Source organism: Cherax quadricarinatus, chromosome 12 (assembly GCF_038502225.1).
Source record: "Cherax quadricarinatus isolate ZL_2023a chromosome 12, ASM3850222v1, whole genome shotgun sequence".
Classification (NCBI taxonomy): Eukaryota; Metazoa; Arthropoda; class Malacostraca; order Decapoda; family Parastacidae; genus Cherax; species Cherax quadricarinatus.
Window position 1 is genome coordinate 24,233,672 of NC_091303.1, and position 23,772 is coordinate 24,257,443.

The window sequence follows — 23,772 nt, forward strand, 5'->3', positions numbered from 1 at the left end:
CATAAGTAAGTTTATTTAGGTATACACAAATAAAGTTACATAGAATATCATACATAGCAGCATATGTTTGGAGAACCTAGGATAACCCAAAAAAGTCAGACAGACTTATTTCCATTAGGGTCCCTGTACCACATGGTATAATGTACCATATGGTACAATGTACTATATGGTACAACTTACAGTTCTAAGACTGATGGAAGTGGAGCTGAAGAGGAATTCTATGGTTTTGAACCATATGGTACCATTGTGCCATATGGTACAATGGTACCAATGGTACAATGGTGCTACATCATACAATGGTATATGGTATAATAGTATCATATGGTACAATGGTACCATATGATACAATGTACTATATGGTACATTGTATCATATGGTACATTATACCATATGGTACAGGGACCCTAATGGAAATAAGTCTGTCTGACTTTTTTGGGTTATCCTAGGTTCTCCAAACCTAGGATAACCCATTGTATCATATGGTACAATGGTACCATATGATACAATGTACTATATGGTACATTGTATCATATGGTACCATTACACCATATACCATTGTACCATATACCACTGTATGACATGGCACCGTTGTACCATATGGCACAATGGTACCATATGGTTCAAAACCATAGAATTCCTCTTCAGCTCCAATTCCATCAGTCTTAGAACTGTAAGTTGCGAAGAGGAGAGTCAGAATTCACCCAGAGAGTGAGTGGGGAGTGAGAGCTTCCTTGCCGCCAGGCACATGAACAAAGCTACTTTGCCGGCGTTCCCACAATGCCATGCGGGCGTCCAGATTTTTTCTATAGTGTACACACTGACCACTCAGACCCATTCTCTCAGATGTAGGCCTACCAGCCTTCTCGTGCTAAATTTGATGCCGCTAGAATTTTGGCGTTGATCTACGGTTTGGACCCTGAACATAAAGCCATAGATCTACGGGATGGACCCTGAAAGGGTTAATACCTCTGGGTGTCTGGAACGGATTAATTGGATTTACATTATTTCTTATGTGGAAAATGGTTTCCATTTTTGCCAATTTCCATTTTCACCGATCGCTCTGGAACGGATTAAACAGGAAAACCGAGGGTCCACTGTAATTTTGAAAAAAATATCATAGGTGGATTAATCAAAATGTCCATACAGTGGACCCTCAACCAACGATGGCATCGATTAACGATAAATCCGACTAGCGATACATTTTAACGCAAAATTTTTGCCTCGACTAGCGCTAAAAAACTCGACCAACACTATTAGTTCCGTCTGAGACGCGTCCACTTCTGGCCAGTTTTTACAAGCCAGCCAGCCACCGCAGTCGCTTCCAAGCATACAATCGGAACATTTCATATTATCACAGCCTTTTTAGTGATTGCACCTGCAAAATAAGTCACCATGGGCCCCAAGAAAACTTCTAGTGCCAACCCTACAGCAAAAAGGGTGAGAATTACTATGGATATGAAGAAAGAGATCATTGCTAAGTATGAAAGTGGAGTGCGTGTCTCCGAGCTGGCCAGGTTATACACAAAACCCCAATCAACCATCGCTACTATTGTGGCCAAGAAAACGGCAATCAAGGAAGCTGTTCTTGCCAAAGGTGCAACTATGTTTTCGAAACTGAGATCGCAAGTACTCGAAGATGTTGAGAGACTGTTATTGGTGTGGGTAAACGAAAAACAGATAGCAGGAGATAGCATCTCTCAAGCGATCATATGTGAAAAGGCTAAGAAGTTGCATGACGATTTAATTAAAAAAATGCCAGCAACTAGTGGTGATGTGAGTGAATTTAAGGCCAGCAAAGGTTGGTTTGAGAGATTTAAAGGGAAGGGAAGTAACCCCGGAAAAGGACTTGCCACCTCAAGTCCTAATGGAAGGGGATTCCCCTTCTAAACACTAAGACCATCAACACTCTCCCCTCCTCCCATCCCATCAGTCATCACCAGATCTTCAATAAAGGTAAGTGTCATGTAACTGTGCATGTCTTCTTCAGTTTGTGTGTATTAAAATTAATATTTCATGTGGTAAAAACAATTTTTTTTTCATACTTTGGGGTGTCCTACACGGATTAATTTGATTTCCATTATTTCTCATGGGGAAAATTAACTTGACTAACGATAATTTTGACTAACAATGAGCTCTCAGGAATGGATTAATAGCGTTAGTCGAGGGTCCACTGTATTAACATTTTATATGACATTTAATGTGCCTCAGGGTGATTATTATTGTTATTATAATCATTATTAATGTAATGATAATAATTATCAGAGTATGTACAGTGGAACTCCAGATTTCGTATGTACCGAATAACGTACGTTTTGGATTTAGACCACATTATTGGGCGAAATCTTGGTCCGGATTTCGTACCTGCATCTGGAAATCGTACGTATTAGACGCATCCACCTGCCCGGGATGCTGCCACTCTCATGTGTACGTGTCTCAGTCTGGCTCTGTCACTGGTTGAGTGAGTATTCATCCAAAACATTTTCCAATTTTTGGGCTTGTTTATCGATTGTGACTGTGAAATAAGCCATCATGGGCCCAAAGAAAGTTCCTAGTGCCAGCCCTTTGGTAAAGAAGGTGTGAAACATGATAGAATTGCTTCAGAGGAGGAAAAGAGAGGGGAGAAGGTGTCTTCTTCAGTGATTAAAGGTATGTAATGCTCATTTATCATTAAAATTAGTCATTTATATTTAATTCTCATTGTTTTCTGTATGTAAAACTATAGTTATTCTTTAAAAAATGTATTTTTTGTTAATATTTTTGGGTGTCTGGAATGGATTAATTATATTTACATTATTTCTTACGGGAAATACACCGACCTTCTAAAATGGATTAAGTACAAAATCCAGGGTTCCACTGTATAATATTTATCAGAATATATAATATAATGACAATAATAATTATCAGAAATGACCTAACACCGAATCAATATTTCTCACAAGAAATAATGTAAATACAATTAATCCGTTCCAGACACCCAAAAATATTAACAAAAAAAAAATACATTTTTTAACCCTTTCAGGGTTCAGAGGCCAAATTTCAAAGTGCACACCAGGGTCCAAGAACTTTAGAAAAATAATTTTGTTATTTTTTCTTATGAAATGGTAGAGAATCTCTTTCTGAAGGTAATAAAACAAAAAGTACGAAATTTGATGGAAAACTGACAAAATTATACTCTCGCAAATTTTGATGTGTTAGCGATACAGTGGACCCCCGGTTAACGATTTTAATCCGTGCAAGAGGGCTCATCGTTATGCGAAATAATCGTTATGCGAATGAATTTTCCCCATAAGAAATAATGGAAATAAAATTAATCCGTGCAAGATGCCCAAAAGTATGAAAAAAATTTTTTTTTACCACATGAAATGTTAATTTTAATACACACAAACTGAAAAAGGCATGCACAATTACATGACACTTACTTTTATTGAAGATCTGGTGATGATTGATGGGATGGGAGGAGGGGAGAGCATTATCTTCTTACTGTTTAGAAGGGGAATCCCCTTCCATTACGACTTGAGGTAGCAAGTCCTTTTCCGGGGTTACTTCCCTTCTTCTTTTAATGCCACTAGGACCAGCTTGAGAGTCACTGGACCTCTGTCGCACAACAAATCTGTCCATAGAGCTCTGTACCTCCCGTTCCTTTACGATTTGTCTAAAAGCCACAACATTGTCATTGAAATAGTCACCAGCACGGCTTGCAAAAATAATTTTGTTATTTTTTCTTATGAAATGGTAGAGAATCTCTTTCTGAAGGTAATAAAACAAAAAGTACGAAATTTGATGGAAAACTGACAAAATTATACTCTCGCAAATTTTGATGTGTTAGCGATATTTACGCATCGGCAATTTTGCCGACTCTGACTCCCATTTTAGGCCAATTACCTTATTCCAGTTGACCAAATTCTTAGCTATTTCACTAGTATTACTTCTATTCTATCGACTGAGCACAAGAAATCACCAACTCAACTGTTTCAACTACAAAATAAAGTGATTGGAAATTGGTAATTTGGCCAATTTAGTGCAAAGTTCAAAATATTCCAATTTCAAAATAGGGCCCAGAATAAACAATGCAGGCATTCCTGGCACTAAACTAACATTTCCTCTGTTCATTAGTTACGTTTTCAGGTTTTACAAATGAATTCCATTTTGATTTTTAATTCACATAATGAATTTTTCTTCAAACCAAAAAATAGAAGATTTACTGCCATGCAATATTGTAATAATTGTATAAATAATATCAGCACATTTGTGAATGTATATCAGACCCACCAGTTGGTGTGTATTAGATGTGTGAGGTCATTTGTTTACTCTTGAACATCGGCAAAAATTTAACATTTCCGCTACTTTGAGCTCAGTTTCAAGCCATTTTCGGTAATGAAACCAATCAAAATCATCTCTATTTCTGTAATATATTTTCCATTCTATCAAATGAGACGAAGAAATCGCAAATACAACTATAAAAAACACACACAAAAAAACACTGCAGAGTTGCTGTTTTAATCGAAAATTACAGTCTCAGTTTTTTTTTCTCTCATTATGCACTGTGTGCTGCAGGATTTGTTTTATGTGGTGCACACATACCACATAGATGTATTCTCTCATATCTAGGCCCAAGTTTACCGCTCACAGCTTATCAGAGTGAGCTGAGCTCATGGCGTAGATCTACGGTTTGGACCCTCAACGTAAAGCCGTAGATCTATGGCATAGACCCTGAAAGGGTTAAAGATTAACTATAGTTTTACATACACAAAAAATGAGAAAGAAATACAGCAGTAATTTTAATAATAAATGAACATTACATACCTTTATTGAAGACTCTTGCAGGCATATGGAAGAAGGCGAGGAGAGAGGGAGGGCTGATTATTGTTTGGAAGGGGAATCCCCCTCCATAAGGACTTCAGGTATCAAAGCCCTTTCTGGGGTTACTTCCCTTCTTTGTCTTTTACTGGCACTAGGACTAGCTTGAGAGTCACTGTACCCATCACACAAAGAATCTGTCCAGAGAGGTCTGTTTCTGGTGTCTCGAAGATCTGCCTGAAGTGGGACAAGATTTTGTCACTGAACATGTTGCAGACATGGCTTGCAACAGCTTTGTTAGGGTGATAATTCTCCGCAAAACTCACTCCACTTTGCACACATGTAGTTAATCACTGAAGAAATTGCTTTTTTTTCAGTGTTCCTGTGTGAAACTACATAGTGATATAGTGTGGTTAGCCTCACAAACACACTCCATTTTCTCTTATCCCAGGACCTCAGGGCAAAAATGGGAAGACATGTTCAGAGTGGTAATTATTTTATGTTACTACTGGCCGTAAACACTAGTCATATAATGACATATTTTATTCATTCTAGAGTATATATCATGTTTCTATAAGTAAGTTTATTTAGGTTTGCCCACATACAGTTACACAGATCATCATACAAAGCAGTTACATAGATTATCATACATAGCAGCATATGTGTAGAGAACCTAGGATAACCCAAAAAAGTCAGAGTGACTTATTTCCACTGTATTTCTATGTTGTTTATATTGTTTATTATGAGTTCTTTCTGGAATTCTATCGTGTTTCTCACCTTCTTTACCAAAGGGCTGGCAGTCTGAACAATCACCTAAAGTCGGTTCCTGACCAGCCGGGCTGTGGCTCGTATGTTGGTTTGCGTGCAGCCAGCAGCAACAGCCTGGCTGATCAGGATCAGGCTCTGATCCACCAGGAGGCCTGGTCACAGACCGGGCCGCGGGGGCGTTGACCCCCGGAACTCTCTCCAGGTAAACTCCAGGTAAACATGATGGCTTATTTCAGTAGCAATCAACAAAAAAAACACCAGAAACAATGGATGAAGCTGCAAAGTAGTACATATTCCTAATCCAATGAGAGAGATGGAAAGACTGAGTGTGATATACGCGAGGAAGAGCGTCACCAGCCGGTGGTGACGCGTCTCATACGGCCTATTTCCGAGAGCATGGCCGATATCCAGAGCAAAATTTCGCAGATAAAAGTGCTCGATTTCATAAATGGCCGATTTCCGCGATGGCCTACAACCTGGGTTTCACTGTATAGTATATAAAATATGAAATAACTTCAAAATATTTGAAATTTTGGAAAGTTTCCAAACATATTGGAGACGGGGAGCTCATGGAGAATGTAAACAAACCAGGTGGGGCACAGTGACCGTATTAGAAAGATGGGGGAGCTGTATAGCGAGTTTTGGTCATAATTTGTAATGTCTGTATTAGCAGAACACCGTAAAGTGAAATGCCATAAAGCAGGACCCTACTGTATATATAATATCATTCCAAAATCACTAAGTAATTTTTGCAATCTCTATCTTGAAGATGCAATAAGTCACTCTGTTGCTACTGAGGTGATAAACCTAGACAGTCAAAACAAAATAATGAAAAATACTGAGCCATGGCTGTATTAGGACTGAAGAAATCACAGACAATAAGAGTGGTGGTGGTAGTAAGTCTTCCTTGCCCCCCAAAAAAAGTCTTGAGAGATGTAGAATGAGGGGAGAAATCACTGAGGTATATAAATAGAAGACTGGTATAAATGAAAGTGTGAATGGAGACAAATGGTTTTTAGGACTTGAAGTGCTGTTGGAGTGTGAGCAGGGTAATATTTATGAAGGGATTCAGGGAAACCAGCAGGCTGGACTTGAGTCCTGGAGATGGGAAGTACAGTGCCTGCACTCTGAAGGAGGGGTGTTTATGTTGCAATTTTATAGCTGTAGTGTATGCATGCCTCTGGCAAGACAGTGATGGAGTGAATGATGGTGAAAGCTATTCTTTTTCGGGCCACTCTACCTTGCTGGGAAACGGCCAATGTGTTAATAAAAAAAATATTTAGAAAGGATGTAGGAAACTTGGTTTTCAAACATTTCTCGATGACTATAACTCTCTGCCAAATAGGGTCATAGCTGCTAAAACCTTGAGGAACTTTAAAAATAGGTTAGACAAATATGAGTGGGAAGGCTTGGGCTTGATTAAGACCTGCCTAGTATAGGCCAGTGGGCCTCCTACAGTGTTCCTCCATTCTTATGTTCTTAGGTTATGGCCACATGATAACCAATGATGGATTATGTACCAATGCTAGGGCTCCACCCAAATTAAAAAAAAAAAAAATCAGCCAATTACAATGTGTCCTACTGCTATATACAGCACAGTACCTCTTACCATGTACATGTGGAAAGCCAAAAAAGGTAGCAGCAGTGATAATATACTAAGAGTACTAAAAGCTTTAGGCATGGAGAATAAATCAAATGAAAGCTCTTTCAGGCTTATATGATGAATGTTGGAAAAAAGACTGTCTGATAAAAAAAAATCCAAAATGAGAGACCAGAAGCTATGTTTATGGAGGCTAATAGCAACTTAGAGAGCACAATCTTTTGCAAAGCACTTGATCTTATTTACATACAATCCAATGGGGAAATCAGGTTTGGGTCATGACCAAATCAGATTGCAACCAGAGTTTTGGAATGAATTATTCAATTCAATTCAATTCAAGTTTATTCTCTATAATGGTTACAATGTGGGGTTTACAGGTTTTGGTCATGACCAGAGTTTCCACTGTATATCAAGTATAAGTATATGCTAGTATTTGAAGGACTTTAAAGGGGGTCAAATGGTTCTGATGTGAAAAATATTCTAGTTGAAACCTGGAAAAAAGTAGTCTAAAGAAAATGTAAAAATAGCACTGAACTTTTCACAATATTTATGACAAATGCAGAGAAAGAGTCACCTGAAACAATTAAAAAAAGAATAATGGACCACTGTAGTAGGCCTACTTGCTCATGCTAGATATGTCTTATTCACACCCATTACATAAGAACATAAGAATACAGAAGCACAGCAGTAAGTCTCCTGACCCATGCTAGGTAGGTCCTATCACAATAATAATATCTTTATTTACTACAAGTACATGTACAAGGTATATAGGCCTAACTGACATCAATGACAAACAAACAAACAAATTTTATTTCTTTGCAATATTACAATGAGATTATGAAATTACAATAATGAGTTGCAGCACAAAGGGAGCCACTATCATGCCTAGGCATTATGGGCAGATTTAATTTAATGGCTTACAGACTACTTAATACTAAAGAAATTGATCATAGTTTATTTAAGTTGTACATCTTTTTCTGTTTATAGTAGACAGTAATTTTACTCTAATTACAATAGTTTCAGTAATGAATATTGAAATTATATTATGGGAATATAACATTGTGAGTTGTTGAAAGTAGTCTACAGTATGAGAATGCTACAATTGGGTGTAAGGAAGTATTGTTTTGGGTAGGTATTTATACTACAATGTAGTATTAATAATGTATGAACTTTGGGCATCTAGATTTGAAGTTTTAAGATTTAGGTAATTGGGAGATTTTTGGTAAAATTAGTTTAGGGTGAGTAGGTGGTTTTTGAGAAGAGCCTTAAATTGGTGTTCAGACCTGGCTACTGTACTTTGAAATTTACTGGTAATGAATTCCAAATTTTGGAGCCCTTTATGTGCAAAGAGTTTTTACACAGTGAGATATGAACATGGGGTACATCAAAAAGAGACCTGTGTCTTGTGTTGTGGTTGTGTATCCTGTTAACCTTTTGACTGTTGCAACCCCAAATCCTGAAGTGTCTCCTGGTGTTGCAAAATATTTGAAAAAAAAAAAAAAAAATCTTATGAAATGATAGAGAATCTTTTCCCGATGATAATGACACCAAAAGTATGAAATTTGATGGAAAATTTACAGAATTACGCTCTCGTGAAGTTAGCAACCTAGGCGACATTTACACATCAGTGATTACACCCATTTTGAGCCCTATTTTTGGCCAATTCCATTGTTCCAGTCAACCAAACTCATAGCTATTTCTTTAGAACTCCATTTGTTCTATTGAGTACAAGAAACTGCCTATTTACCAATTTCAACTACTCAATAAAGTGGTCAGAAATTGGCAATTTGGCCAATTTCATGCAAATTAAAAAATATGTCCATTTCAAAATAGGGTCCAGGATGAACAATGGAGACATTCCTGGCACTAAAATAACATTTTCTCTGTTCATCAGTCATGTCTCCAGGCTCCTGTTATAATACTCTTGCTTCCTATTTTGAATTTTTATTCACACAAAAAATAGAAAATTTACTGTTAGGCAGACTACTGAATATTGTAATAATTGTACAAATAACGTCAACTCACTGGCTAGTTGGACATTTACTGGACATTTGTTTACTCTCGAACATCGGCAAAAATCAAACATTTCTGCCACTTTGAGCTCCATTTCAAGATCCTTTTCATAGTAAAACCAATCAAAATCACATCTATTTCTATAATATGTTTTCCATTCTATCAAAGGAGACCAAGAAAACAAGAATACAACCATAAATACTATACGGAAATACACCTCAAAGTTGGTGTTTTAATCCAAAAACACGATCGAAGCTTTTTTTTTCTCATTATGCACTGCATGCTGCAGGATTTCTTATACTGCGCACACTGACCACACAGACCCATTCTCTCACATGTGAGCCTACCAGCTTTCTCCTGCTTGATCTGAAGCCGCTAGAATTACTGAGTATATATATGTCCAAAACACTGGCTCGTAAGATGTATATATACGGCCGAAACAGTCAAAGGGTTAACCCTTTAACTGTCCAAACGTAGATCTACATTTGCGCGCATAGCGCTCTGACCTTGATTTTCTCCTTAAGAATGTACCAAAAAAAGTAGATATATGTTCGGAGCGCTTCGCAAGCAAACGTACATCTACGTTTGGACAGCTAGAGGGTTAAAGTAGGGGTTCAGGATATTGGCAGTTTGGAGGGGTATGTTATATGTGCTTCTAAACTGTTGTATCTGGGTGCCTCTGCAAAGACAGTGATTATGTATAAGTGAGGTGAAAGTGTTGAATGATGATGAAAGTATTTTCTTTTTGGGGATTTTCTTTCTTTTTGGGCCACTCTGCCTCGGTGGGAGACGGCCGACTTGTTGAAAAAAAAAAAATAATTTATGATAATAATAATAATAATAATAATAATAATAATAATAATAATAATAAATAATCGCTCTGGAGTGCTTTAAATATCATACATATTTCGTATAGGTTTGGTAGCTGACATTTAAAGCACTCCAGAGTGATTATTATTTATTTATTATTATTATTATTATTATTATTATTACATGTATTATTATTATTATTCCCACTGACATAATTTGTTCACTAAGTTTAATAATTTATTTTAGCTGCCACAATACACCAAGAATGTAAATACAGACGAACACACCAGCTAACCCCTTTACTGTGAACTTTTGTACTTCTTCCATTTTCCTCTTGTTTTTCCTCTTCCAAGTGCTGCTGCACTTCTAACTATTTTCTACTAGAGGATGCACAATAAAGTACAAATTTATAGACAAAATATATAGTCTTGGAGATTGCTTGATGCTGAGATACATCACTAACCCCTTTACAATGAACTTTTTTGTACTTCTTCCATTTTTTTATTGTTTTTCCTTCTCCAAGATGAAAAACAACAAGAAATTTGTACAAATATGTAGTCTTGGAGACTGTGAAAGCTAATGTACTGAGTGGCTGTAGGAAGGAGATTCAGATGCTTAATGCTGAGATGCTGCACTGCCCATCATGACCCAAGTTCTCATACAGGACATAATAACGACTCGTCAGAGAGCTCGTTGTAACTCCGAGTTGTCAGTAAACGAGTACGTCAGTAGGTGAGGAGAGGCTGTATTTTTAAATAATTATGCAGTAGTGTACTGTGTATTGTAATAAAGAGAATAGAGGAAATCAGCTCTAATATGCATTATTTAGGTATGCATACTGGCCAGAGAACCCGTCATAAGTCCAAGTTATTAGTAAACGAGTGTGTCGCTAAGTGAGGAGGGCTGTATTTTAAGTGGACTACAATGATTTTGGAGTGTGGTTTTTGCCCTGAACATACCGAAGGTGTAGGGATTTACTGTGTGTGACATGGCCTCAATAAGCAGGAATTTCAAGCTAAAAAGTATTACAGCATTTATGAAAAGGCTGACCCCCAGATTTTGCTTAAAATTTTTATTTTAAAACCTCGATCTATGCTCGAGTAAATATGGAAGGTAATCACACACAATCTGTCAAGTTGGAGGTAAAAGTGAACATTTCACAAATTTTTCTAAAGGAGAAAAAAATCCAAGTTACTATATTACAGTACTATATATGTGATTAAAATTCAAAGTTGTGTGATGGATGCTTACATTATGAAAAAAAAAAAAATACCTTCCCTTGAGAGATGTGGCTTCTCAGTATGAATGTAGCAGGAAAATTTCTGTAGTCTTTACTTACCAATAAACTTGCGAGTAAGACTAGCCATTCTTGAAAGCATGCAACTATAGTATTTCAGAGCAGCAAATCTGAAAGAGAAACAAGGTTCATATTTTCAAAAATTTCTTTAGATATACAGTACAGCTAAAATAATAAGCACATTCTCATGTTAAATATTTACTGATATGAGTATTAAAACAAAAATTAAAATTAAAATTAAAATTAAAATCTTTTATTTCCTTGTAAAGCTTACAATGTTTGGTTTATATGTTGTGAAATGTTAATTACAAAGAAGGCCACTAGCATGCCTAGGCATTTTGGGCAGACTAATATTAATCCTTACTCTATATTGATATAGGTCATGGAGCAGTACATTTGAACATGCATTATTAGATAAATACTACATAATTAGACAAATACCTAGCAGGACACATACATAATTAGATTTACAATACTGAGGTACTACGAATCATATAACAATATTACAAATGGTAAATTTAGTAATAGGATTGGATTTGTCTCTTTCTATTAAAGCTTATATATTGGAAGGGAAGAGTATATGGAGAGAAAAAAGAGAGGTTAAGAGAGTGGTGAAGCAATGTAAAAAAAGAGCAAATGAGAGAGTGGGCGAGATGTTATCAACAAATTTTGTTGAAAATATGATAAAGTTTTGGAGTGAGATTAACAAGCTGAGGAAGCCTATGGAACAAATGGATTTGTCATTTAAAAATAGGAGAGGAGAGTTATTAACGCTTTGGTTGTTGCAACCCCAAATCCTGAAGTGTCTCCTGGTGTTGAAAAATTTTTGGAAAAAAAAAAAAAAAAAAAAAAAAAAAAAAAAAAAAAAAAAAAAAAAAAAAAAAAAAAAAAAAAAATTCTTATGAAATGATAATCTTTTTCCGATGGTAATGACACCAAAAGTACGAAATTTTATCGAAAACTTATTGAATTACGCTCCGGTGAAGTCAGCGATCTTGACGATACATACGCATCGGTGATTTCGCCGACTTTGAGCCCTATTTTTGGCAAATTCCATTGTTCCTGTCGACCAAACTCATAGCTACTTTCTATCAACTGAATACAAGAAACTGCCCATTTACCAATTTCAACTACCCAATAAAGTAGTCAGAAACTGGCAATTTGGCCAATTTCACGTAAATTAAAAAAGATGCCAGTTTCAAAATAGGGTCCAGAATAAACAATGCAGACATTCTTGGCACTAAAATAATATATCCTCTGTTCATTAGTCACGTCTCCAGGCCCCTCTTATATTACTCATGCTTTCTATTTTGATTTTTTATTCACACAAAAAATAGAAGATCTACTGTTATGCAGATTACTGCATTATTGTAAAAATTGCATAAATAATATCAGTGCACTAGTGAAAGAATATTAGACTCCCCAGTTGACATGTATTGGATGTGTGGTGTGATTTGCTTCCTCTTGAATATTGGTAAAAATTGAACATTTCCGCTACTTTTAGCTCAATTTCAAGGTCGTTTTCATCGTGAAACTAATCAACATCATCTCTATTTCTGTAATATGTTTTCCATTCTATCAAATGAGACCAAGAAAATGTAAATACAACCATAAATACTATAGGAAAATACACCTCAAAGTCAGTGTTTTAATCCAAAAACATGGTCAGTTTTTTTATCTCATTATGCACTGCGTGCTGCAGGATTTTTTTATACAGTGCACACTGACCACACAGACCCATTCTCTCACATGTGGGCCTACCAGTTTTCTCCTGCTTGATTTGAAGCCGCTAGAATTATTGAGTATATATACGTCTGAAACACTGACTCGTAAGACGTATATATATATATATATATACATATATGGCCGAAACAGTCAAAGGGCTACATGGAGAGTTAGAAGTAACAGGAAGATGGAGGGAATATTTTGAGGAATTGTTAAATGTTGATGAGGATAGGGAAGCTGTGATTTCATGTATAGGGCAAGGAGGAATAACATCTTGTAGGAGTGAGGAAGAGCCAGTTGTGAGTGCGGGGGAAGTTCGTGAAGCAGTGGGTAGAATGATAGGGGGTAAGGCAGCTAGGATTGATGGGATAAAGATAGAAATGTTAAAAGCAGGTGGGGATATAGTTTTGGAGTGGTTGGTGCAAACATTTAATAAATGCATGGAAGAGGCAAAGGTACCTAGGGATTAGCAGAGAGCATGCATAGTTCCTTTGTATAAAGGCAAAGGGGACAAAAGAGAGTGCAAAAATTAGAGGGGGATAAGTCTGGTGAGTACACCTGGTAAAGTGTATGGTAGAGTTATTATTGAAAGAATTAAGAATAAGATGGAAAGTAGGATAGCAGATGAACAAGGAGGCTTTAAGAAAGGTAGGGGGTGTGTTGACCAAGTGTTTACAGTGAAACATATAGGTGAACAATATTTAGAGGTTTTTGTGGCATTTATGGATTTGGAAAAGGCGTATGACAGGGTGGATAGGGGGCAATGTGGCAGATGTTGCAGGTGTATGGTATAGGAGGTAGGTTACTGATAGTGAGGCTCAGGTTAGAGTATGTAGGAACAAGGAAGATTAATTCCCAGTAAAAGTAGGCCTTAGACAAGGCTGTGTGATGTCACCATGGTTGTTCAATATACGTATTTATAGATGGGGTTGTAAGAGAAGTGAATGTGAGGGTCTTGGCAAGAGGTGTCGAGTTAAAAGATAAAGAATCAAACACAAAGTGGGAAGTGTCACGGTTGTTTTTTGCTGATGACACTGTTCTCTTGGGAGATTCTGAAGAGAAGTTGCAGAGGTTGGTGGATGAATTTGGTAGGGTATGTAAAAGAAAATTAAAAGTGAATATAGGAAAGAGTAAGGTTATGAGGATAACAAAAAGATTAGGTGATGAAAGATTGGATATCAGATTGGAGGGAGAGAGTATGGAGGAGGTGAATGTATTCAGATATTTGGGAGTGGACATGTCAGCAGATGGGTCTATGAAAGATGAGGCGAATCATAGAATTGACGAAGGGAAAAGGGTGAGCAGTGCACTTAGAGTATGTGGATGCAAAGAACTTTGTCCTTGGAAGCAAAGAGGGGAATGTATGAGAGTATAGTTTTACCAATGCTCTTATATAGGTGTGAAGCATGGGTGATGAATGTTGCAGCAAGGAGAAAGCTGGAGGCAGTGGAGATGTCATGTCTGAAGGCAATGTGTGGTGTGAATATAATGCAGAGAATTCGTAGTTTGGAAGTTAGGAGGAGGTGCGGGATTGCCAAAACTGTTGTACAGAGGGCTGAGGAAGGATTGCTGAGGTGGTTTGGACATGTAGAGAGAATGGTACAAAACAGAATGACTTCGAGAGTGTGTAAATCTGTAGTGGAGGGAAGGCGAGGTAGGGGTTGGCCTAGGAAAGGTTGGAGGGAGGGGGTAAAGGAGGTTTTGTGTGCCAGGAGCTTGGACTTCCAGCAAGCATGCGTGAGCACATTTGATAGGAGAGAATGGAGACAAATGGTTTTTAATACTTGACGTGCTGTTGGAGTGTGAGCAAAGTAACATTCATGAAGGGATCCAGGGAAGCCAGCAGGCCGGACTTGAGTCCTGGAGATGGGAACTACAGTGTCTGCACTCTGAAGGAGGGGTGTTAATGTTGCAGTTTTATAAACTGTAGTGTAAAGCACCCCTCTGGCAAGACAGTGATGGAGTGAATGATCATGAAAGTTTTTCTTTTTCGGGCCACCCTGCCTTAGTGGGAATCGGCCAATGTGTTAATAAAATAAAATAAAAATATTGGAAGAGTGTCTTAGGTGGACTTAGGACTAACTTAAGATTTAATAGGCAACAGCTATATTAGGAATTTTATATTTACAGCCATTTGGGTGGGTGTAAGTGTAAATTAGGGGGAATTATATTTAACGAGTGTAGGACTATATTGTTTTGGTTGTGTTCATGATACAAAAAAGAAAATAAGGTGATTTCCATTTTATTTGGTTAGCTAATGATGGGGTGAGTTAAGGAGATAAGATGTTTTTTGACAGTAGTTTTGAAAATGGTGACTGAGTCTGCAGTTCTAGAGTTTTCTGACAGGGAGTTCCAGATTTTATGCCCTTTTATGTACATCAAATTTTTGTAGAGGTTTAACCGGATACAAGGAATGTCATAGAGATTATTGTGTCTCATATTATGTCTATGGGTCCTGTTGCAACTATCAAGAAAGTGTTTTAGTTCAGGGCTAATATTAGAATTTATAGTTCTGTAAATGTAGGTTGTGTAGTAGTAGGTGTGGATGTTCTGTACAGAGAGTAAGTTTAGGTCTTTGAAGAGTGGGGGTGTGTGTTGCCTAGGATTGGACCAAGAGATAATTCTCATTACGGCATTTTGTTGGGTTATTATTGGCTTTAGGTGGGTTGCCGCTGTTGAACCCCAAGCACAAATAGCACATGTGAGGTAGGAATAGATGAGTGAATAATATAGTGAGAGTAAGGCTGATTGTGGTATGTAGTAACGTATTTTAGAGAGAATCCCAACCATTTTGGATATTTTTTTGCTACGTGTTGGACATGGGTGCTGAACAGAACCAGTACAATATTGTACAAAATTATCAAATGGTCAGAATAATCTGTATTATGAAATGTGCTGCATAAAAAGTTTAAGTTCAGATACTGTAGGTACAGCATGTCAAATACTACAGAATTTTTTTATTATACTGTATTGCATTCATATTTCATGAGGAATGGAAGCTATGTTCACTGTAGACTACCGATGTTATGTCATTTATAATTTATTTAATTAATAGACTAAGATATTGTTGCAGGGTTATTAAAATAAACTCATTATATTATGACTGAAAATTGAATACTCAAATGCCAGACAGTTAAAACACTACATCAGTTAAGCAAGCTCACCATCTTCGACAAGTTTAAGAAAAACCTTCTACACAAAATAAACCAATAAAATTTGACACAGGGGAGTCTGAGCACCTCAGGAGATAATTATTGAAAAATCTCCTGGGTGGCAATAGGGAATGACTCACATCTGCCTAATTTTGTTGATGCTCAATCAACTACAAAAGCCATGAGATTCCTCAGTAAAATACTGACCCACATGATAAGTGTCCTCAGCTCACACACACTAGGAAACTGTGGATCAGTCCTGGAACAGGTAAAACTTTGGATGTGTTTCCTTGCACCTGCTGCTACTGTTTACCTAGTAGTAAGTAGGTACCTGAGTGTTAGTAGACTGTTGTAGGTCACACCAACAGTCACCAATGATGCACCAATGTGATTGGGTTATTAAGAATCTGAATAAAATCTTATCATGTACATTCTACATTTGATGAAACAAGTAAAATTACATTTACATATCAATGTATTACACTGACAGGTATCTTGAAAATAGAAATTCTATATCAGCCATGTCAAAGCCAAAAATATGATGTATGACAAATCCTCTGAAGCATCTCACCATTACTATTAGATGGGGGCTCCTATCTTCAGAAAAAAAACCATGGCATAATAGAACTACCTATGATGACATGGCAAATTCCTATATAGAGTTCATTTCTCATACCTGTGGAACAGCTTTTGATATTTTTGATGTCCTCATGTTTGCCACAGAATTTATCTTTGGAATACTTGTCTAGCCAGCAATTTACACCAACTGCCCTCGACACCCAATCACTGCCCACCCTCTTCTAGGTAAAATGCTACATATGAGTGGGATCCCTTTGATTTAATTAGACCAATAACTGCCTTGTACTCAGCCACCAACTCTTCTTTCCATGCATTCTCAACATCATTGCCTCCAGCACAGAGGCCAAAAATTAAGCTTTTACTATTATTTGACATGATGTTATCTAATTTGTTAACTATATCACCCACACCTCCTACTGGGGCACACACCTCCTACTGGGGCACACACCTCCTGTCTAGCCTTCTCATCCATTACAGAATGCCAAATACTGTAATGCAAAAACAATAAAATTTCCTTTTCCTCTACTTTCCTTTAAAACTGATTTTTTAGATTTTCCTATTAATCTTGTGTTATGGAGGGGGGGGGGGAAACTGTGCTAACTTTGTGTATCTTCCATAACATGGGTGGACAAATTTAATGGAGCACAGACCAAGCAGGAAAAGCTACATATTATTTAGCATGGAATCTAAAATTTTGAAATTTGATTTTTCATAATGTTTTTTTTTTTGTCATTTTGGTTTTCTATTGATTTGGTTGCTTTCCTGAGCTAGGAATTCTGTGGATTTTTTATATGTTATGCAGGAGGTTATTCTGGACTAGATACCCCTGAAAAACCTTCCATTGCAACTATTTTTGAGGTTCATTTTTTTCCTGGACTATAATAATACGTATATCTAGCCTTGTCGGAATATTAACCCTTTGAGGGTTTTGGTCGTACTAGTACGTCTTACGCGTAGGGGTTTTTGACGTACTAGTACTCATAAATTCTAGCGGCCTCAAATCTAGTGGGAGAAAGCTGGTAGGCCTTCATATGAAAGAATGGGTCTATGTGGTCAGTGTGCACAGTCTAAAAAAAATCCTGCAGCACATAGTGCATAATGAGAAAAAAAAAACTTTGACCATTTTTTTTTAATAAATCAGCGACTTTGCAGTGTATTTTCGTATGGTATTTATTGTTGTATTCTAGTTTTCTTGGTCTCATTTTATAGAATGGAAGACATATTACAGAAATTGAGATGATTTTGACTGGTTTTACAATGAAAGGTGCCTTGAAATTGAGCTCAAAGTAGCAGAAATGTTCGATTTTTACCAAACTTCAAAAGTAAACAAATCGTGCCAAGCATGCAATACACGTCAACTGGTGAGTCTAATATTCTTTCACAAGTGCACCAATAATATTTATACCATTTTTTACACTAATGCAGTAGTCTGCATAACAGTAAATCTTATATTTTTTGTGAGAATAAAAATTCAAAGTGGAAAGCAAAAGAATATAAGAGGGGCCTTGAGACGTGACTAATGACTAGAGGAAATGTCATTTTAGTGCCAGGAATGTCTTTCTTGTTTATTCTGGACCCTATTCGGAAATTGGCATCTTTTGAAATTTGTGTGAAATTGGCAAAATTGCTAAATTCTGACCACTGTACTGGATAGTTGAATTTATAAATGGGTGGTTTCTTGCACCCATTCGATAGAAAAAATGGAGTTCTAGCGAAATATTCATGTTTTTTGTCGACTAGTACAGTGAAATTGGCCGAAAATGGGGCTCAAAGTGGGCAAAATCGCCGATGCGTAAACATCGCCGAGACCGCTAACTTTGCGAGAGCATAATTCCGTAAGTTTTCTATCAAATTTCAAACTTTTGGTGTCTTTATGATCGGGAAAAGATTCTCTATCTTTTCATAAGAGAAAATAATTTTTTTTTTTTAAATTTGGCCGACCCTGAGAACGAGTTTCGGAGAGGGCCTGTCGACCCTCAAAGGGTTAATAGGCCTTTACTTGGCATTCAGTTGTGTGCCCTTTAGATGGAGTTGAATTGCAAGATGTAACTGTAGCACTCACTGTATAAATTTCCCTGTACAAGATAGACCAGCTTTGTAACAATTACACGAGACCAGCTTTGAAACAATCACAAGATAGACCAGCTGTGTAACAATCACAAGATAGATCAGCTGTGTAACAGCCACAAGATAGACCAGCTGTGTAACAATCACAATATAGATCAGCTGTGTAACAGTCACAAGATAGACCAGATGTGTAACAATCACATGACAGACCAGCTTTGTAACAATCACAAGATAGACCAGCTTTGTAACAATCACAAGATAGACCAGCTTTGTAGCAATCACAAGATAGACCAATTGTGTAACAATCACAAGGCAAACCAGCTTTGTAACAATCACAAAATAGACCAGCTTTGTAACAATCACACGACTGACCAGTTTTGTAACAATCACAAGATAGACCAGTTGTGTAACAATCACAAGATAGACCAGTTGTGTAACAATCACAAGATAGACCAGCTTTGTAACAATCACAAGATAGACCAGTTCGGTAACAATCACACGACTGACCAGCTTTGTAACAATCACATGACAGACCAGCTTTGTAACAATCACACGACAGACCAGCTTTGTAACAATCACAAGATAAAAAGGTCTGTAAAATAAGTTTATTTAGGTACAGATACACATAAGTACAGTTATCATACAAGGTTTAACATATGTGTAAATTACCTAGAATAGGTAACAGTTACAATTACAAGATAGAAAAACTTTAACAATTATAACACAAACAACAAGTTTTCTAACAAATACAAGAGAGACAAGCTTTATTCATTTTAATTTATTTTATTTATTTTATGTCTTTGCAAACAGTACATTGAAATTTTGTATTTACAATAGTGGGTTGTAATGCAAAGAAAGCCTCTATTATGCCTAGGCATTATGGGCCAACTTAAGATTATTGGCTTACAGACTACTTAACACTAAGGAGTATATCATAGTTGTACAGTAGGACAGTAATTATTTCATAGTTGTACAGTAGATTATTAATTATAAATGAATCAAAATTTGTATAAGACAAAAGATATATTCATATATTCAAAAATGCTTTTTGTGAAAACAATGATTCCATTATATTCCTGTCAACAATGGATAAAAGGTTCAAAGTGATTGTTGAAGTTATGATGTGGGAGTACATAAGTGAGTATGTGTGTACTGAGTATTTAGCGTTTAGTCTAGGGTGATTAAGTGACTTTTGAGAAGAGTCTTAAATTGATTTTCAGACTGGGTTACTTGAATGTCTTCTGGTAATGAATTCCATATTTTGGGGCCTTTTATGTTTACCTGGAGTTTACCTGGAGAGAGTTCCGGGGGTCAACGCCCCCGCGGCCCGGTCTGTGACCAGGCCTCCTGGTGGATCAGAGCCTGATCAACCAGGCTGTTGCTGCTGGCTGCACGCAAACCAACGTACGAGCCACAGCCCGGCTGGTCAGGAACCGACTTTAGGTGCTTGTCCAGTGCCAGCTTGAAGACTGCCAGGGGTCTGTTGGTAATCCCCCTTATGTATGCTGGGAGGCAGTTGAACAGTCTCGGGCCCCTGCATAGAGTTTTTACACAGTTATATGGACACAAGGTATATCAAAAAGAGATGTGTCTTGTGTTATGGTCGTGAGTCCTGTTTAGGTTGGTGAGAAGTTTGAGTGGAGGGTTTATATTTGCGTGTATTGTTCTGTGTATGTAGTAGGCACATGAATAAGTATGGATGTTCTTAATGGTGAGCAGATTTAGCCTTTTGAAAATTGGTGGAGTATGCTGGTGGGAGTGGGAATTTATCATTCTTACTGCTGTCTTTTGCTGGGTTATTAGGGGTTTTAGGTGATTGGATGTTGTTGATCCTCATGCACAAATTCCATATGTAAGATAAGGGTATATGAGTGAATGGTACAGTGCCAGGAGAGCTGATTGTGGAACGCAGTACCGCATCTTTGATAGTATGCCTACAGTCTTGGAGATTTTCTTGGTGATTTCTTGTATATGTGTCCAGAACTTAAGGCTACTGTCAAGGTGACAATCATGAGAGACAATATTCATAGACAATATTCCCGATATCAATATTTGATATCTATTTGCAAGTCTTGGACAACAGATGTCAGCACAGTTGTTAGGACGGATGTTGGAAATGTCACATTGCTCCACTTAATTAGTAAGTTTATTTAGGTACAGGTACACAAAAGTAACGTATGTGCAAATTATCTAGGATAACCTAAAAAAAAAGTGTCATACTGGCTTATTTCCATTGGGGGTAAATGCACTTTTATGTGTCCATAACATGTCTGCCATTTAGACTACTGTATTAAAATTATAATGTGTAAATTATGTACATTATTTTATACTCAAAGCCTAAATACAAAATGACTGACCTTATTCAGTTTGTTGTTGTGGGCCGCTGGCGGCTTACACAGTACCCAACACTGCTTCCTGGTGTACGGAGAAGATACTGCCCAAAGCTGAGCCATGAAAAAAAAATGAACTTGAGTCCATTTGTAAATAGAAACAAAAAATAGAATTTTCCCAGTAGATCAGGTGGATCCCTAGACAAGTGTTAGTAGAGCAGGACGCCCTCACCTGAGTTCTGCAACCGGCTTCCCACCAAAACCGTTAAGAAAATATCCTCAAGCGGAAAATGGAGCTGGCTAAAATTGAGTTGACGACAGGTGTCCCTCCCGTAACGTGCCCGGCGGACAAATTAGATGAGGACAACCGTCTCAAAGTTTGCCACTGATGCTCAGGCGAGATCGAGATGTCTACCCTTGACGAATGTTAATGGAGAAGGCGACAGACATTGTTCTTCTTGACTCACGAAATCGTAATAATATGAATGATCGTCTGTTGGGTTTGTAGGGCCACTAACAGTTTACTGAGCTTGACTCTATCATCATTACTGGTTCTGTGTCATCACTGAATGCTCTTGACTCGTATAATGACTCCAATAACATGCTCATTGGAGAAGCCAGGTATAGATACTCAAAAATCAGGGACAAAGGAATTAATGCACAATTGCTATGGATTCCATCACACATTGGATTACTCCTTCATGATAAAGTTGATATGTTAGCCAAGACGAGTACCCAGAAGGAGAATGTAGAATATAAATTTAGTATATCTGTGTCTAGCATTAGGAATAATATTAGGAGAGAAGTAAATTAGTAAGTTAGACAGTCCTCGATGACGCACTGACTTTCTTGGGTTATCCTGGGTGGCTAACCCTCCGGGGTTAAAAATCCGAACGAAATCTTATCTTATCTCTTAAATAATAAAAATTATTGTTATAGGAATGCAGTTAGAGGCCTGAGTAGATCTATAACCCACAATGATAACATGAACGTAGATAAGTATGTTTATGGAGCAGTAGGTGTGGAAAATACTGTATATATTTTCCGGAAATACGGTAATTTATAGGTAAATAGATGGTCTATACTGTATTTAAGAATATTTGTCATAGAAAACGGAAAGCCTGCGTCTGGGCAGGAGACGCGCCATCTTGGTTTTGAATTTTGTACATACATACATATGCAATAGCAATAGTGAGGATAAATTACCAAAAACAACTGGTGGGAGCTCCATTGTTGGTGCTAGGGAGGATAGAAGTAAGACAGGGAAACATGCACCAACAGGGAATACAGTCACAGAAACCCAAGGCAAGCGGAAACCAAGCCTGTGCACATACTATGCACTTGGTATCTGCTGGCATGGGAAATCTGGAAAAACAGATGGGACGTGCAACTATGACCACCCTAGAAAATGCCATGCCCATATGACAACAGGAAAATGCAAACTCCCTTCCTGTAAGCTTTTTCACCCTGAAATGTGTACCTCTTCAGTACAGGAAAGACTGTGCTATAACTTAAATTGCCAGGCATACCATCTAAAGGGGACAAAAAGATACAAAACATCCAGGCCATGGGAAAACCTGGGTAGCCACAGCCACTCAAGAGGGAGAGGTTTTTTAGTGCCAGGAAGGAAAAAAAACTGGCAGGAAATGGCAGAAATCGTACACCAAATCCAGTCATTCCTGGAGTGGAACCACAGTCGATGGCCTCCACTCCAAACCAACAGATACAGATACTAATGCCGGAAAAAAAATCCCCCCCCAGTACCAACAATACCACCAGTCCGATAACATTCTTCTTTGCAAATATACAGGGTCTAAAGCCAGCAACAAACAACAAAATACCTTTCATCCGTGGACTGCTTGCAGAGGCAAAGGCAATGTTCGCGGCTTTCACTGAGACCCACATAAAGGATCACTTGGACAATGAAATATGGATCCCAGGTTACAACCTATACAGATGTGACAGAGTGAACAGGCAAAAGGGGGGGGGTTGGCCTGTACATTGCAGAGTCACTTGTTTGCACAGAACTGCTTAATGCCTCAAATGACGTAGTGGAAGTTTTAGCAGTAAAGGTCGAGAACCAAAACCTAGTCATTGTGGTAGTCTACAAGCCTCCGGATGCAACATCCCAGCAATTCCAGGAACAGCTGTTAAAAATTGACCACTGTCTGGAAAATCTTCCAGCTCCTGCACCCAACATCTTGCTCCTGGGGGATTTCAACTTAAGGCACCTAAAATGGAGGAATATAGCAAATAATATTGTTGCAGTAATAACACCAGGCGGCAGCTCTGATGAAAACTCACACTCACACGAGCTTTTAAATCTCTGCACAAAATTCAATTTAAACCAGCAAATAATAGAGCCTACTAGACTGGAAATACACTAGACCTCATATTCACTAACAATGATGATCTGATAAGAAATGTCACCATATCAAAAACAATATACTCAGATCACAACATAATTGAGGTTCAGACATGTATGCGAGGAGCCCCAGACCGACAAAATGAGACTAGTCACGAGGGAGCATTCACCAAATTCAACTTCAATAACAAAAACATAAAGTGGGACCAAGTAAACCAAGTCCTAACCGATATAAACTGGGAAGATATACTAAGCAACACAGACCCAAA

The 23,772-nt window shown here is 37.6% G+C and overlaps 1 protein-coding gene across 4 annotated transcripts in view; it reads right to left on the minus strand.

Annotated features, from left to right (window-relative positions):
- Positions 1–21,696, minus strand: part of LOC128686617 (deoxyribonuclease TATDN1) — a 192,546-nt gene extending 170,850 nt beyond the window's left edge. The window contains exons 1-4 of one of the 4 annotated variants that reach the window (XM_070084275.1): positions 21,371–21,696; positions 21,166–21,252; positions 16,370–16,475; positions 11,328–11,395 (exon numbers count right to left, since the gene is read on the minus strand). In XM_070084275.1, the coding sequence (XP_069940376.1) occupies positions 11,328–11,367 (40 nt within the window). In that variant the 5' untranslated portion in view covers positions 11,368–11,395; positions 16,370–16,475; positions 21,166–21,252; positions 21,371–21,696. The other 3 variants (XM_070084276.1, XM_070084274.1, XM_070084277.1) reach the window with 3 other exon arrangements.
- Between the last annotated feature and the right edge of the window lie 2,076 nt (positions 21,697–23,772).